General features: G+C 43.1%; 1 protein-coding gene across 9 annotated transcripts in view; it reads right to left on the bottom strand.

Moving 5' to 3' along the window:
- CALD1 (caldesmon 1) overlaps positions 1–16397 on the bottom strand; it is a 173885-nt gene that overhangs the window by 45306 nt on the left and 112182 nt on the right. Inside the window, exon 1 of one of the 9 annotated variants that reach the window (XM_081926926.1) lies at positions 3499–3706. The exons of the other annotated variants lie outside the window; for them this stretch is intronic. Within the exon in view, the coding sequence (XP_081783052.1) occupies positions 3499–3545 (47 nt within the window). The 5' untranslated portion in view covers positions 3546–3706. Of the gene's footprint in view, positions 1–3498; positions 3707–16397 lie in introns of those variants that run through there. 9 annotated transcript variants of the gene reach the window in all.

Below are 16397 nucleotides of genomic sequence, written 5' to 3'. Positions count from 1 at the left end.
CAAGTAGGACCAATTCAGCCAGCTAGCCCTGGGGATTATCTAATGCTTATTTCCCCTAAACACATTTCTGAATTTTGAATTTTATTGTTATTCATGTTTTTATACTGTATTTTATGCTGCTTTTACAATTAAGTGTTTTAAATTTGTTGTTGGCCGCCCTGAGCCCGGTTTTTGAACCGGGAAGGGTGTTAATAATAATAATAATAATAATAATAATAATAATCCCCAGTAAGGGCTATGCAGTGTATGGCTGCCTCTGCTCAGTAGGCAACATTACATTTCTTCGTCCCTTCCTCGAAGGAACTCAGGCTGCTGCACCAGGTCCTGTTCCCACCCCCCTCTGTTTTGTCCTCACAACAACCCTGTGAGGTAGGTCAGGTCTGAGAGATAGCGAACGGCCCAAGGACACTCTGTGAGCTTTCTGGATTATCCACCTGGTTCTCCCCAGTCTGAGCAAAACTCTAACTACTACAGCACATTCAAGAAGCCATCATGCTTATCCTCAGCCCTCCATCTCTAATTACAGTGGGACCTCTGGTTAAGAACTTAACCTGAAGCACCACTTTAGGCTAATGGGGCCTCCCGCTGCTGCCGCAGCCGCCACACAATTTCTCTTCTCATCCTGAAGCAAAGTTCTTAACTTGAAGTACTATTTCTGGGTTAGCGGAGTCCGTAATCTGAAGCGTCTGTAACCTGAAGCGTCTGTAACCTGAAGCGTCTGTAACCTGAAGCATCTGTAACCTGAGGTACCATATAGGGACAATAATAATAATGACCCTAAAGCCTGTTTTCATGATGACAACAATGTAACCCACATGACTGCAGAGAGGTAAACATTGTATCCCTTAAACATTCAGAAATACAGTGGTACCTCGGGTTAAGAACTTAATTCGTTCTGGAGGTCCGTTCTTAACCTGAAACTGTTCTTAACCTGAAGCACCACTTTAGCTAATGGGGCCCCCTCCTGCTGCTGCGTCGCCGGAGCACGATTTCTGTTCTCATCCTGAAGCAAAGTTCTTAACCTGAGGTACTATTTCTGAGTTAGCGGAGTCTGTAACCTGAAGCGTCTGTAACCCAAGGTACTACTGTATAGGGATGATAATAATAATAATGACCCACCGTGCAGAACTGTTGTGAAAACGCAATGTAAGTGAGGTGTTAAAAGCACTCATAAAATCACCGGATGAATGCTGTATATTATCCTATATTTTAATAGCAAATGCATGTAGAGGGTCAACTATTAGGCAGCCTAGATGGCACCATCCATGCATATCAAGGGGGTATCTGCAGACTGGGGAGAGAACCCCAAGGTCTGCAGTAGTACAAAATCCCTAAGGGGTGGGGGCCAAGACCCTCATTGAAGTCTGAGCATGCCCAGTGACTACAGCATGCTGGCTGACTGCTGGGTGGAAAGCAGAAAACCATCTGGAATGAGAAATGGAATGGAACATCCCGAACGTAGGTATGGTAGAACACTCTACCCTGCAACTTTATTTTGTATTTTTATTTTCTGCAAGTCCCGTTACATACTAAAAAGAGATCTGAAAGAACCCATTCCTGGGGCCATTTTGGGGCTCAGTTCTCACACAGAAAGGCCAAATCTGCCATATATGCATTTTTGCATTTAATATCAGGTTATCATTTTATAGATTGCAGTACCAAGTCGACCTATTGCATACATAACCTTTGCTTGACACAGCAGCTGCACCTGACTTCAGCTCTGTTAAAACAAAAGGGAAAAAAACAAAACCCAGCAGTTTGATATGAATCTAAGTATCCAGAATCGAGGAATTTGGTTGGATTCACTCAATCTGTCAGGGATTTGGAGCCACTGAGTCTGCGAGGTCCTGCTCCAAATCTGACTTGCTTGAGTAAGTTTTTTATTACCTGTGATTCACAAAAGGTTGAGTAACTTGTGAAGCTCGTTGGTGCAATGTTGTGGGACATGTAAGTATCAAAGGAATGTTTAATATTTACTTCGTTTTCTGTCTGCTGCCCGAGTCCAGTTTCCGTGTGATAACAAAGTCACTGTCTAGATACCTGTCTGAGCCTTTATCCCTTTAACAGGAGAGAGACACTGGGAGGGTTTGAGTCAGGCAGCCTGGTGACCCTCAATCATGATATGAGCATGTGTCACCTTCTGACAAAGCTGAGTGATGAATGAGTGGGAAGGGTTGAGCTGATCGCTGGAGATATGATGGAAGAATCACAGAATTATGTGGAAATGCCAAATTGAGCTGACTTCAGCAAGACAAAAATGAGCCCCTGTGGTTAACTGTCTACGCGGTGCATCGTCGTTTCCCACTCATCTCATTCAGCTGGAAGAAATATTTACCACTATGCATCAATTTATCTAGATTCAGTGTAGGCAATCTTGTCAAGTCTCCTTTTGCAGGGAAATCGTATAATTACCTCTGCAGATTTTCACATTATGAATCATGCCATAAAATCCACCGTGAATTAAAAAACTAAGAAATGGGGCTTTTAGTGTTATCGGCCCAGTCGTCTGGAACACCCTGCCACTAGAGATTCCGTGGGCACTTTTCTGTGCCAACTTTTAAAGGCCTGCTGAAAATTCTTCTATTCCACCAGGCCTGTGTGTGCAATTAAGAGTACATTTCCCACAATGGCCTAATGTTGTTTGTTTTTAGTTTCCTTTTGCTTTAAACTTGTTTTTAACTTGTGGTTTTATTGTCTGGTTTTAAGCAAACCGCCATAAACCACTGTGATATATTTTTATGATACATCGGTATACAAATATTGTTATAAATGATAAATAACTAACCATTGTAACTAAAACTGACACATTTGGATCCTTTGAGGGTTTGGTTATTTCTGAATGTTTAAGGGATACAATGTTCACTTCTCTGCAGTCATGTGGGTCACATTGTTGTCATCATGAAAACAGGCTTTCTAAACTACCCCCAGTTTTGATTTGATTGCTAGAGTCTGCTGTACCCTGATTAATACCCCCATATAACATTTCTGCAAATTTCTAAAATCGAAAGAACATTTTGCCAATGGCAGCAATTAAAACATGCAGTGCAATGATACAACTCCTCTCTCAATATCATACTACCAGATACCACATCACTTTCTATGCCCCTTGAGTTAATCAGTGTCTAGTATTTACCAGGAGATTAATCAGCCTCCAAATTTCACATAGACGAAAGCAACTTCTATAACAACTAAGCAGCCAATTTTCATTTGAAATTTGATTGCTAGATCTTTTCTGAATGCATACAGAGTTGTGGCCGTTTTTACAAGAAAGCAAAATTTGACTACAGCAAAAGAGGGTGGAGGGGGGCAGGGACGGGATAAGACAATTGAAAGCATTGGCTCACAGCTCTCCCAACATGTGGCAACCTATTCTGCTTCTTCGAACCATCAGAGCCAATTTTTCTCCAACTTTAGGAGGAAAACCCCACAGACCGAAAAGTTAGAAACTCCCCCCCCCCCCCCCACACACACATACAGCATCAAAAATCAGGAACTCACATGGAAAGACCTGATAGGTTTCTCCTGCAACAGGCTCCGCTGATCATCCCTGGAATGCAGGGATTAGAGAATGGTGCTTTGCCGGCTGACAGCCTCGGAGGGAGCAGCTGAAGGAATGAGCAGGGTGTGGAAGGAGGGAGCAAAAATATTCCTCTTGCCTTTAGGCAGCCAGAGAAGATACTGGCTGCTTTCGCTCCCTCCCCTGTCAGCTAACTGCTCTGGAACGACCCTTTGGTGTATTATATGTTGTGCCCTCTGTTCTACTGACTCTCTAGCCCGAATCCTCCAACCACTTAGTCCCCTCTGCACTGTGATCACATGATCCCAAGCTGCCCCCACCCCCAGCACTACCTTTACTGCATTCTCTCTAATAGAGCCCCATTTGCAAAGCTCAGGCCTTTGCAAACACTGGAAAGGATCCTACAGGTTTCTCCCAGCTGCTCTGCTGTGATGTCACCGGTAAGCAGATACCGGTCTGCTGCATAGAGGTTTCTTCGGTTTGGGTTTGCCTGCAGCGAGCACTGAGCTGCAGGGACGTGAAACACAATGCAAAGGTGTTTGTTTACTTGCAAAAGTCCTGTTTGCAGCAGGAGCCGCATTCCAGGTAAGCCAGCATGTGTGTTAACAGCAGGGCTTCAGGTCAAAAGCCTGTCTGAACAGCAAGCACGCAGAAGCACAAGGCCTGTGGCATCTTAAAAACAATTTTTTTGTGGGACACAGAATACTTCACCAGATGTGTAAGCTACTTTTTTCAGTTATGCATGGTTATAGATTGAATTAGGGATAAGAAATTCTGTCAATTTTAGTTTCTCCTTTTCCAGTCTCAAGTTCATTTTTTCACATTTCTGTAGCAGTTTGCAGGGGGGTTTTCTTCTTCTTTTTTATAATCATGGAAATTCACCAGTAAATGTCTGCTAATATTTTGCATGCAAATTTGCCTAATTTTATGTTGCACCAAGGCAATAGTTATGTCAAGGCAAGCATTTTGTTTTGCCAAACACAGCAATGCTCCCTTCTCCACCCTCTGGGTTCTCCCAACCCCTCACAGAGCTGATTTTGGGGGCAAGGGAGCCTGTGAGGGGTGGGCAGAGCAGGGGGGAAGACCTGTTGCACAAACTTAAGTCCTTGCACTGGGCTTCCATGGACGGGACTTATTAGTTTGGTGGTTCCCAATTGGTGGTCCAGGGATGCAGGTGGCGCTGTGGGTTAAACCACAGAGCCTAGGACTTGCTGATCAGAAGGTCGGTGTTTCGAATCCCTGCGATGGGGTGAGCTCCCGTTGCTCGGTCCCTGCTCCTGCCAACCTAGCAGTTCGAAAGCAAGTCAAAGTGCAAGTAGATAAATAGGTACCGCTCCAGTGGGAAGGTAAACGGTCTTTCCATGCGCTGCTCTGGTTCGCCAGAAGTGGCTTAGTCATGCTGGCCACATGACCCAGAAGCTGTACGCCGGCTCCCTCAGCCAATAAAGCGAGATGAGCGCTGCGACCCGAGAGTTGGCCACGACTGGACCTAATGGTCAGGGGTCCCTTTGAATTGGTGGTCCACAGACCCCAAGGAGTCTGTAACCCACACAGGGGGCCTGTGGCACAATTCACACAACAAAAACTACCATAGACATACCAAATTTTCAAAAGCAGGTTTGTGGCTTGGCTTTTGAAATATAAGGGGTGTTCAGGATTTGGCTAATTGGGAACCACTGCATTTCAGTTGAATCCCACCCAGTTTTAGAGAACCTTCCCCAGCTTACTTGAAGATGCTGAGGGCTGAAATTGGCACCTTCTGCACGCAAAGAAGATTCTCTACTCCTGCTATGCCCCTTCAGTAAGTGTCAGATTAGCTCTGATTTTGATCTGAACTGCAGAAGAATTTAGAATAAACTGCCTCGGTCCAGTATACCTGAAGGAGTGTCTCCACCCCCATCGTTCTGCCTGGACACTGAAATCCAACACCAATGACCTTCTGGCGGTTCCCTCGCTGCGAGAAGCCAAGTTACAGGGAACCAGGCAGAGGGCCTTCTCAGTTGTGGCGCCTGCCCTGTGGAACGCCCTCCCACCAGATGTCAAAGACTATCTGACGTTTAGAAGACATCTGAAGGCAGCCCTGTTTAGGGAAGTTTTTAATGACTGATGTTTTAATGTATTTTTAATCTTTGTTGAAAGCTGCCCAGAGTGGCTGTGGAAACCCAGCCAGATGGGCGGGGTATAAATAATAAATTATTATTATTAGAATTTGAAAGCTCCTCACTCATGTGAGACTGATTTTACAAGCCCAAAGGTTCACATCTGAGCACCTCTTTGTTGGCATGTCCAGTTCGACCCTCTATGGAAATGAGGATTTTCCAGGAGCTAAGTTACAACTTAAATATAGTTTTGCCCCAAGGGAACTTGACATAGTTCTTTACGGTGAGATGCAGAACTTACATACGTACATCATTTCATTTGTCTGCTGCCTTGCCGTAGTTCAAAACATGCTCAAGGCAGCTTACAACATGAAACAAAAATCACATAATTACAAACATAACAAAAGTAGTCATAAACAATGAAATATCAAAGAGTACACAATCAAATTGAATAATTTCTACATAGATAACAGCAACAACTGCCCAGTAACAAAATCCACTAAATACCCCAGCCCCAGAAACTGTTAATCAACTTCAGTTTTTGTAGCTGGAGTCAGTCCAGGCCCCACCCTCCCAGGTCTGGGGGAAATGACCTGCAAGGCAGAGAGCAGGTCTTCCAGGAATCGCAGCCAATATGGTCTCTTGAACTCAGAGTCTTGTCCTGTTTGAGGGAATGGCCCCTTTTGCCTTTCTAAGGAAGCTATTGGGTTGGGTATGTTCCACCAGTGTCATTAAGAGTCGGCACACTCAGCAAATTATCTGCAATAGTAGTTAAGCAACATAATTTCAGGCCACAGTACAGTGGTACCTCAGGTTACATACGCTTCAGGTTACAGACTCCGCTAACCCAGAAATAGTGCTTCAGGTTAAGAACTTTGCTTCAGGATGAGAACAGAAATCGTGCTCCGGCAGCGCGGCAGCAGCGGGAGGCCCCATTAGCTAAAGTGGTGCTTCAGGTTAAGAACAGTTTCAGGTTAAGTACGGACCTCCTGAACGAATTAAGTACTTAACCCGAGGTACCACTGTATGAAATACGGCAGAGACTGTGTCTTGATTTCATACACATGCAAGCTGTGTTTCGTCTTTTAAAATGAAATGGGAACTCTTTCTGCATGTATTAGCAGGCAGCATGAATGTCCACCCAACAAATGTTTGGCAGCGTCAAAGGTGGCAGAACCAATCACCTTCCAAAAAGGGAAGGCGGGCCTAGATTTAATCTCCTGGCTTTACCTTCAGCAGTGAGGGGCAGCTGATAGCATCAAGCATCTGTTTCGCACTGTATATGAAGCCTCACTCCAGAGATGGGAACTGTGCCAATAACCCTGGTATTACATGGAGGAATTCAGGAAAGGGAATAGCATAAAAGCCTCACCTTTTTTTGCATGCACAACTCAAAGTCTAAACAGGGGGATCTGAGCACCAGCCGCTCTTTCAGGATCAGGACAAGATTTTCACACTGAATATTGCTAAATGGCTTTAATTTATTTTTAAAACCTGAAAGTTGGCTGATGTAAAAGGGAAACTTTTGCTTTCATTGGCATTTATTTGTACATCTGTAGCACCATTTCTCCGTCAACTATTTCTCCAAATGAACTCCGGTACATGTGTTTACAGACATTTCACGTCTGAATTCGAACTCAGTCGCCACATGCTTTCACAGGGTCTGTTGGAGAGGAAAAGATGCAAAGTGCCAGGAATCTCAAATATCGTAGCTTACTAGATAAACGTGTTGTTTTTAAAGAAAAAGTTGTTATTTTCACCTCCTGGTAAACATGGTATTTATCCTCCGTTGAACTTTACACTGAAGATGGAAGGGGGAAATAGATACAAATACAACTGCCTTATTTCAGAGATGCCAGCTTCTCCAACAAACACACAAACTCCAGCCATGTACCACTTCTCAGAAAACAGCCTTATCTGCCAAAGGCTCCACAAAGCTATTGGCGCTGTGCAGGAAAAAGAAATGTGTTTGTTGTTAAAAATCCAGCATAATGACATTAACATCTGCTCATTGTTTAAATAATAATATTAACTCTTCACTACCTGGGAAAGTCAAGATTGTCACAACTTTTTGTTGCTGTTGCAGAATACACAGGAACTCTGCCTTTATAACATACATTGCTAACCCAGCCTTCTGTATTGAGTCCCATTCAAATGCTTTCTTTTTAAAGAGAGCTTTCTTTAGCCCTTTAATTCTGGGTACTGCAAGGAGCTGCAGATTCTTATCTGGTTAATTAAACAGGGAATAGGCAGCAGGAGCAGCAGCAAGGGAAAGCACCTGCATATTCAAAGCAATTGGAAGCAATTTGAGGTTCAGTGGCAATTACAATCCCATTTCAATCCCATTTAATTTGTGAGCTAAACTGCATGCTATATGGGAGATCTCTGAATAGAACACCAGAGTTTTCTTTTTTTAAGGAAATATTGCTATGGAGAGCTGATCAGCGAAACAGCAAAAAAAACAAAACCTTGTTTTTTGTGGAGGGAGGGAAATAGAACTACAGTGGTACCTCGGGTTAAGTACTTAATTCGTTCTGTTCTTAACCTGAAACTGTTCTTAACCTGAAGCACCACTTTAGCTAATGGGGCCTCCTGCTGCTGCTGCGCTGCCGGAGCACGATTTCTGTTCTCATCCTGAAGCAAGGTTCTTAACCTGAAGCACTATTTCTGAGTTAGCGGAGTCTGTAACCTGAAGTGTATGTAACCTGAAGTGTATGTAACCCGAAGTACCTCTGTACATGCTACTGACCAGCCTTGCCTGGTATAGAAGCAGAATAGTAAGGTTGGAGGGACCCCTAGAGCAATCTAGTCCAACCCCCTACAAGGCATAGAAGGCATAGATGGTAGAGGCACAGACAACAGAAAATTCTTGGCAGGCAAATAAGCAGATTGATAGAAGCAGGGGCAGATCTCTCCATTCCTCATATGTCATTTAGTTACCATGCTGGCTCTGAGGAAGGGAAACCCTTCCACAGACAGCACAGAAACACAGAAGACTGGCTTTCTCCCTCCTCAACAAGACTGATCAGTCGAGGGCAATGTTTTCACTAGAGGTTAGTAGCATGTATGTCTATGCTAGATTGGGGGGGGGGGGGGTCGGGTCCTGGAAAGGATGACTACATAAGTATCTCCATGCTTGTATTCCATATCAACCACCCTGGTCTCTTGGGGCATCTAAAGGAGGTCTGCTGCATGTCCTTTCAGTGTATAAAGGGAAATCTGCCAAAAGTATGGGACAGGGCTTTTTAAGTGCTGGCCCCAATTCCATTAAAAGATTGTCCTGTGGAAGCCCATAACAAGGAAGTAGGCTTCCTTGTTCCCTGCCTTCCACCAGCAGATCAAAAATTGATGCATCTCCTTTAGTGGAGATATATCAGTGCAGCTTGGCCACTGTTTTAAAACATAAAGTTGAAGCCATCAAGCAAAAGCAATCACAGCCCATGAGCTTTGATTACTACAGATTACCAGGTTTTTACTTATGGTTGCTGCTTTTATTGGTTCACATTCTCCATTTTAAGATTGTTGCTGAATAGTGTTAACTCTCTGTATGCGGTTTCGGGTGGTTTTATTGGGAAAGTAACTTATAAATGCTGAATGCAAATAAAATCTGAAGGGCAAAGTAGAATTTATTCCAAAGTACAGGCTTTCGCTCAGTTAAGGTAAAGTAAAGGTAAAGGTACCCCTGCCCGTACGGGCCAGTCTTCCCAGACTCTGGGGTTGTGCGCCCATCTCACTCAAGAGGCCAGGGGCCAGCGCTGTCCGGAGACACTTCCGGGTCACATGGCCAGCGTGACATCGCTGCTCTGGTGAGCCAGAGCTGCACACGGAAACGCCGTTTACCTTCCCACTGGTAAGCGGTCCCTATTTATCTACTTGCACCCGGAGGTGCTTTCGAACTGCTAGGTTGGCAGGCGCTGGGACCGAGCAGTGGGAGCGCACCCCGCAGCAGGGATTCGAACCGCCGACCTTTCGATCGGCAAGTCCTCAGTTCGCTCAGTTACTGGTATACAATGTTTAGGACATTAACGGTTGTTAAACACCTGAAGAAATATCTAGATAGGTTTCACATGAACAGTCTATGTACCTGTTATTATAATTTTTTTAAAAACTCACCCTTCTTCCAAAACATAATAGCCTCATAGAACATAATGGAGCCCTGTTCTGTCAGAACAGCATTCCACTAGAGAGTTCAGAAAATGGAGTTTTCCATATTTTTTGCCTTCTGGCAGCTCTCCTTTATAAGAAAGGAGTAGCAAGATATCATATCGGCTCCCTCTCTCACTGCAAACTGAAACTTGATTAGAAAACCACATTTCCTAGGACCAACTTCCATGTCGGCAGTCCACAAAGTGATGCAAAATCCAGCAACAAAGGAACATAATATTTTATAAATCTGTGATAGAAAGGAAGGCTATTTCCATCCAAGTGTTTCCTTGAGTTGTTTTTACTGCTGTACCGTTGGTGGTGGGGTACATTATACAAAGCCTAGAACAATGATCTCCTTGTCATGTCTGGAGGCCAGTTAATTTAGAAGGCTTCCAACAATGTACTATAGAGCCACACTCCTTTACCAGAGCTATATCAATACAGCATAGAGATACTGGTTTTAAAATCATCAAGTGGAAGCCGTTGGGTGAAATCAAAGCTTATTACAATGAGCGGCAGCCTGAAGCATCCGTCAAGAAATACTGTAACTTACACATCCAGTGGTGGAAAGGATGGGGAATCGGTGGCCCTCCAGATGTTGTGGAACTAATAATAATAATAATAATTTATTATTTATACCCCACCCATCTGGCTGGGCTTCCCCAGCCACTCTGGGCGGCTTTCAAGACAATATTAAAATACAGTAATGCATCAAACGTTAAAAGCTTCCCTAAACAGGGCTGCCTTCAAATATCTTCTAAAAGTCTGGTAGTTGTTGTTGTCTTTGACATCTGGTGGAAGGGCGTTCCACAGGGCGGGTGCCACTACCGAGAAGGCCCTCTGCCTGGTTTCCCTGTAACCTGGCTTCATTATTTCATTATTCCTGGCCATGCTAGCTATGGCTGATGGAAGCCGAGTTTGTTATGGGCGCTGTTAGAAAACCCAGCCACCAGGTAGCTCTGGGAGGGGAATAGGGATTGCCTAACAACTCTCAGCACCGTTAACAAAACACAGCCTCCCATAATTCTTTGGGGAAGCCATCACTGTTTTAAGTGGCATCACAACACGATAAATGTATGGTTCAGCAGGACCCAGCTGCTTGGCTTCTCAGTCTATGACACCAGGAAACAGCAGGAAGAGGGACAGGAAGAGCTGCCTGCATAACGCTGGTTCCATATGGATACCGCGTCATTTCTGCTCCTGTATTAGGTTTGAGCATGGTTTTATTCCCAGGATCTTTTCTAATCTTTGACAGCTTCTCAGGGCTACAGTGATATAACAATGCTTCTTTGATGCAGCCTGGATAGCTCAGTTGGTTGCATGGTGCTGATGATGTCCAGTGTTGCAGGATCAATCCCTGTATGGGGCAGCTGCATATTCCTGCATGGCAGGGGGTTGGAATAGATTATCCTCAGGGCCCCTTTCCAGCCTTATGATTCTATGATTTCCTTAAGTATTCAAAATAAGCAAATGAATAGTATCTTCAGGAAGGGGCCTGAATCTGCCTTGAAATACAGCAGGTTGTGTGTTTTCGGGTTGCGCACTGCGCTGAACCCAAAAGTACCAGAATGGGTTACTTCTGGGTTCAGCGCATGCGCAGAAGCGCTAAATCATGCTTTGCGCATGCGCAGACATGCCGAATCATGACCCGCGCTGCAGGTTGCGAACGCTGCAGGTTGCGAATGTGCCTCCTGCACGGATCACATTTGCAACCCGAGCGTCCACTGTATATTTTTTCCAGGGAGCTTCCAGACTGCCACAGTTTGCACAAATCTCTCCCATGTTTGGGTGCAGGTATATTTTTATTATTCTTTCAACTGATTAGTCACTTGTTACCTTAAAGGTCTCCAGGTGGCTTACGTAAACATTTGTTTATTTATTACTACATTTCTATTGTACCTTTCCTCCAGGGAGCTCAAGGTGGGATACATGGTTCTCCACCCTCTCCATTTTACCCTCACAACAACCCTGTGGGGTAGGTTAGGTTGAGGGATGAGGGATAGTGGCTGGCCTAAGGTCACCCAGTGAACTTGATGGCTGAGAAGGGATTTGAGCTGCAGCCTCAAGGTCCTGGGCCCAACACTCTTCACCACCACTGCATACCGACTCTCAACACAAATACATTTTCCTTTGTGCAGTAAGAATGTACCTTCTTATCCCACAAAGGAAGTGGATACACTACAATAAAAAGCAATATCTAAGCAGAGCCCTTGCACAATAAATCCACTCAAGAAGAAGAAAAAGACTTTATGCAATAGGAAAAGTGAAAGAAAACTCCGGCCAAGAGTGCACAATATTGACAGAGAAGTAATAAGACCTCCATGCAATTTTTGTGAAAGCAAATCAGGGCAATTGGTGCTTCGATATAGACTTCACCTGGAAGCAGACAGTGTTAGGTATTATTGGCAAGCTTTTATTTTTATTTTTTTACAAGTGGCATCTATGTGACAAAGCTCCCTGCCAACAGACCTGTGTACTGTTTTGTTTTTATTTTTTAAAAAAGCTTTCTCTCTTGGGTTATTTTTAGCTTCTGTGGCATTTTGAATCTTCTGGCAGCTGGATTTTTTTTTAAAGTGCTTTTGCTGCTGCTGTCTATTATGGGAACAATCCAGTCCAAATTAAGCACTTTTAAAGTTCAAATGCTTCTCACTGAGAGAAATGTAAAGTAACGTTTAACTCTGTCAGCATAATTAATGGGACTTAAAAAGTGTTTGACTTGGCTGGATCGTGTCTAATGTCGTGCTTCGCTTTAGTGTTATTTTGATAGGAATTTTATCTTCAGTTTGCATTTTACACTATAACTCACACTAAATGCACTGTAGGAAAAAAGCAGTTTGCCATATTCATATGCAAACAAATAATAAACAAAACGGCAGTCATGAAGCAATCACACTTGGCTAGTTGCACCCTCAGACTGGAAGCAGACACTGCAGCAGATACATGGTGGTCTTGAAGACAACAGCCCCGACTCTCTGACTCTCCTCCCTCTAATGCCTTGTGTTTCAAAATGTGCAATACGACACTCCACTGCACTGCATGCATGTGCAAACATCACGACACATACATCAAAGTCTAGCATGGTATAGTGACTAGAGCAGCTTTCTCCAACCTACTGCTCTCCATAGGTTATTGGACTACAACTCCCATTACCTCGACCATTGGACATGCTGGCTGGGGCTCATGCAAGTTACAGTTCAAAGGAGGGAGGGAGAATGGACAAGGGCGTCGGGTTCAAATCCCTGTTTAGCAATATCTTGGGCCAGCTGCTCTCTCTGAGCCTAGCTTACTTAACAGGGTTGATAAAATGGTTTGGGGAAGAGAATTCTGTACACTATGTTGAGGATGGGGAGAAAATTCAATTCAGCTCACATTCAAAGGCAAATTTACTGGATTCGTCTTTTCTTACACAACACACAAATCAAAACACTGCCATCCTTCAAAATTCACCCTTCTACAAATTTTGCAATATTGTCCTCCAGCAAAGTAATGCATAAAAAATAAGTATACAGTGGTACCTTGGTTTTCGAACATAATCCATTCCGGAAGACCGTTTGAATTCTGAAACGTTCTAAAACCGAAAACTCAAAACCGAAGCCTCAAAATGGAAACCTCAGTATGGAAGCCGCATGGCATGTTCAATTTCCGAGGCTTGTTCAAAAACCGAAGCATTTACTTCTGGGTTTATGACGTTTGAAAACCGAAACGTTCATCAACAGAGATGTTAAAAAACCGAGGTATCACTGTACTAAAGTGTGCAGATAAATGCATATGATAGTGAAAGTAACATCCAAAATGCATTATATCCTGGGAAAATGTTTTGCATAAATGTTCATATTAGGAAAGATTACATGCAAAAATGTGTATGTTAGGAGAATTTGCACCAAAATGCTGATAAACGTCCTTTAAAAATATAGTAATAATAAGTTGCAAATGGACGTGGAAATGAGGAGAGCCAAATGTTAAAATTAGGAAAATGAGAATTAAAAAGAAACTGAAACCAGCAGTTCCAGCCATCTCCATAGCCTGGCACATCATCACTCCAGTGAAAGTAAAATAGCGGCAGGTTGACATATTTGCCCAACCTTGCACTGCACTGACCTTCTTGGGAGGGATAAAAATGAAATTGATAAATTTTGCATTGCTTGATGTTACCAAGGAGAGAAGAATGAGACACAGGACTGCTGTTCTTGGCAACAGCCTTCGTGCATCTGCCCTAACGTCTAGTTCCAGCCTCATTAACCAGGTCAGGATCAACTCTGCCAACCTAAGTACATATGAAACAGATCTGCACAGAGAGCTCCAGCACAAATACCACAGTCTGTTTGGGTGGATACATTTGTCTGTTTTTCTTAAGATGTTCCCACACACCAAAAATATACCAATTTTACACAGAAGGGAAAGGATTCTGGTGTCTGAGTTTTATCAGAGAAACAGAAATGTCCTTTGTTTCTGACAACATGTTGCTTCTATAAAGACATTTTGATAGCATGATTGTTATTAAATGATAAATAATGAGCAGATCTAAAAATAATAGGAGCATTTCACCATGTGAAACCAAAGCCCACTCTTCATGGAGTGGAATGAATTGCCAAGACAGTTTTGCACCCTTTGCAAAACTCCTAAGTTTTGCTGATTCTGCTACTTGAATATAGGTAGTCAGTGCTTTTTTTCTAAAAAAATGTTTAGGGGTACTCTCATTTTCCTACTCATATTGAAATACTGCTCCTCAATGAGGCCAAACTTTGATTCACAAAATGTTTAGGGGTATGCATACCCCTGCGTCCCCCCAGAAAAAAGCACTATACTGTATGTAGTCACTTTGCCTTCCCATGTAGAACAAAAACCCTCCTTCTTAAAATATCCTTAACATAGCAGCTGGAGACCTTGGGTTTGGAGATGAATGGTAAAATTAAAGTGCTTGGAAATAAACTGTGTTGTTGTTTAAATTTGTATACATCCCTTCATCCACAGACCTCACAACTTGAAATTCCAGATGAACAACACAAAATACATAATAAAAACAGGGACAATTCAAACCAATACCCTCCACCTCTATCTCCTCCCACAAACACATTTAAAAGGGTATAGGATGTTAACCAGCCCTCTCTCTTGCCTTGTACACAAGGGTGAAACAGACTAGATGCCATAGGAAAAGTCAGACAAAGAAAGAGAGGCTAGCTACTTTCTACCTGCCACAATATTATGACTAGAATGCATGCAAAATTTTCTGTGGTGCATATGGGATTGCATAGCAGATGCAAGGAGAGTCCTCAGCTGCCTGTTCAAGTTGAAAAATGTTCCTTAAGCACAGACAGTTTGGAAACTACTGTACAGTACTAGGCAGTGGAATGATCATTGCAGAACCTTCTAGAATCACCAGTCCTGCTCATTCAATATCCAGCCACTATTTTGTCAATGGAATGTCAGCAAGCACTTAAGGCTTTAGTCTCAACCCCACTTCTCTGGGAGTAAGCCCCACTGAATTCAATGGGACTTACTTCTGAGTAGACATGTTTGGGATTGCAACCTAACACATTAAACGGGCCTCTGTGAGATGATCGTTAACTTCATTTAGTTGGGCAAAAGTTGTACACTGTTCAGATGGGTGCGGGGTTTAAAGCTGCTAGATATGATCTTACATACCATCTTTTTTAAATATCTAGTTATTATCCTCAGGTTTTTTTTGGGAGGGCCACTATTTGGCTAGCTGCTCATGATTAAAATTTAGCCGGATGCTCCCAGGAACCTTAGTGGAACAAAACCATATCAGTTTATTTAATAACTTTCAAAGTGAAACTAAAGTCTTGTTCAAATCATGTCTCCTCTGATTTAATTAAATACCACCACACATACTGTAAGGCTCTGGGAATCATTAACAGAGTTAATTGAAGACAGGAGATGATGCTTTTCTTTCCTTTTGAAAGCCGGTAGAAAATTTAAAAATAGTTTCTATTCAGAGCTTCCTCAAGGCTTTTTTTATATACATACAGCAGCTCCAACCCTTGTTGAAGCCTCGATAAATATAAAAGAGGGTTGACTGTCAGCATCAAGAGGTGCTATGCATGAGAAAGCTTGGGTGTGCAATCAGGTTTGGTGCATGCACACACCTCAGGATTGCAATCAATTGTCTATAATCTAACAAGTTTGCCTACGCCTAAAAGATCTACTCCACTTATTTAAAGAGGGGTCAGCAGCTGGAGATCCCAGCAGAAAATATGGCTCTTTGAGAAATTCCAGCTTGCCTCGCCTTTCAATTGCCCACCCTGAGGCAACAGCAGTGAGTGGAAGGCCTGGTAGTGCTGATAACAGTGGCAATGGGTGAATCCGTCAATTTTAGTTATTCTCAGTTTCTAATTTCTCCAGTCTTTTTGAAGTTCAGTTCCCCACATTTCCACATCAATTGTCCTCATGAAAATTCACCGGCATTTCAGTGTGAATTTCTCCAAATACATACACTTTTGTATGCAATTTCGCCTAACATACATATTTTTTGCAAAGCAATTCTGCCCCATACAATGCATTTTAATGTTGTTTTCACTTATCTGTGGATTTGCATGTATGATTTTGCAATAGCATACGCATTTTTGTACACATTACTTGGGTAGAGAGCTGCAGGACAAAAATCGGAGACATTT

Source organism: Podarcis melisellensis, assembly GCF_964234715.1.
Source record: "Podarcis melisellensis genome assembly, chromosome: 10".
In the NCBI taxonomy this organism is placed as follows: Eukaryota; Metazoa; Chordata; class Lepidosauria; order Squamata; family Lacertidae; genus Podarcis; species Podarcis melisellensis.
The sequence above is the reverse complement of the archived record's forward strand: the minus strand, read 5'-3'. Positions and strand labels throughout refer to the sequence as shown.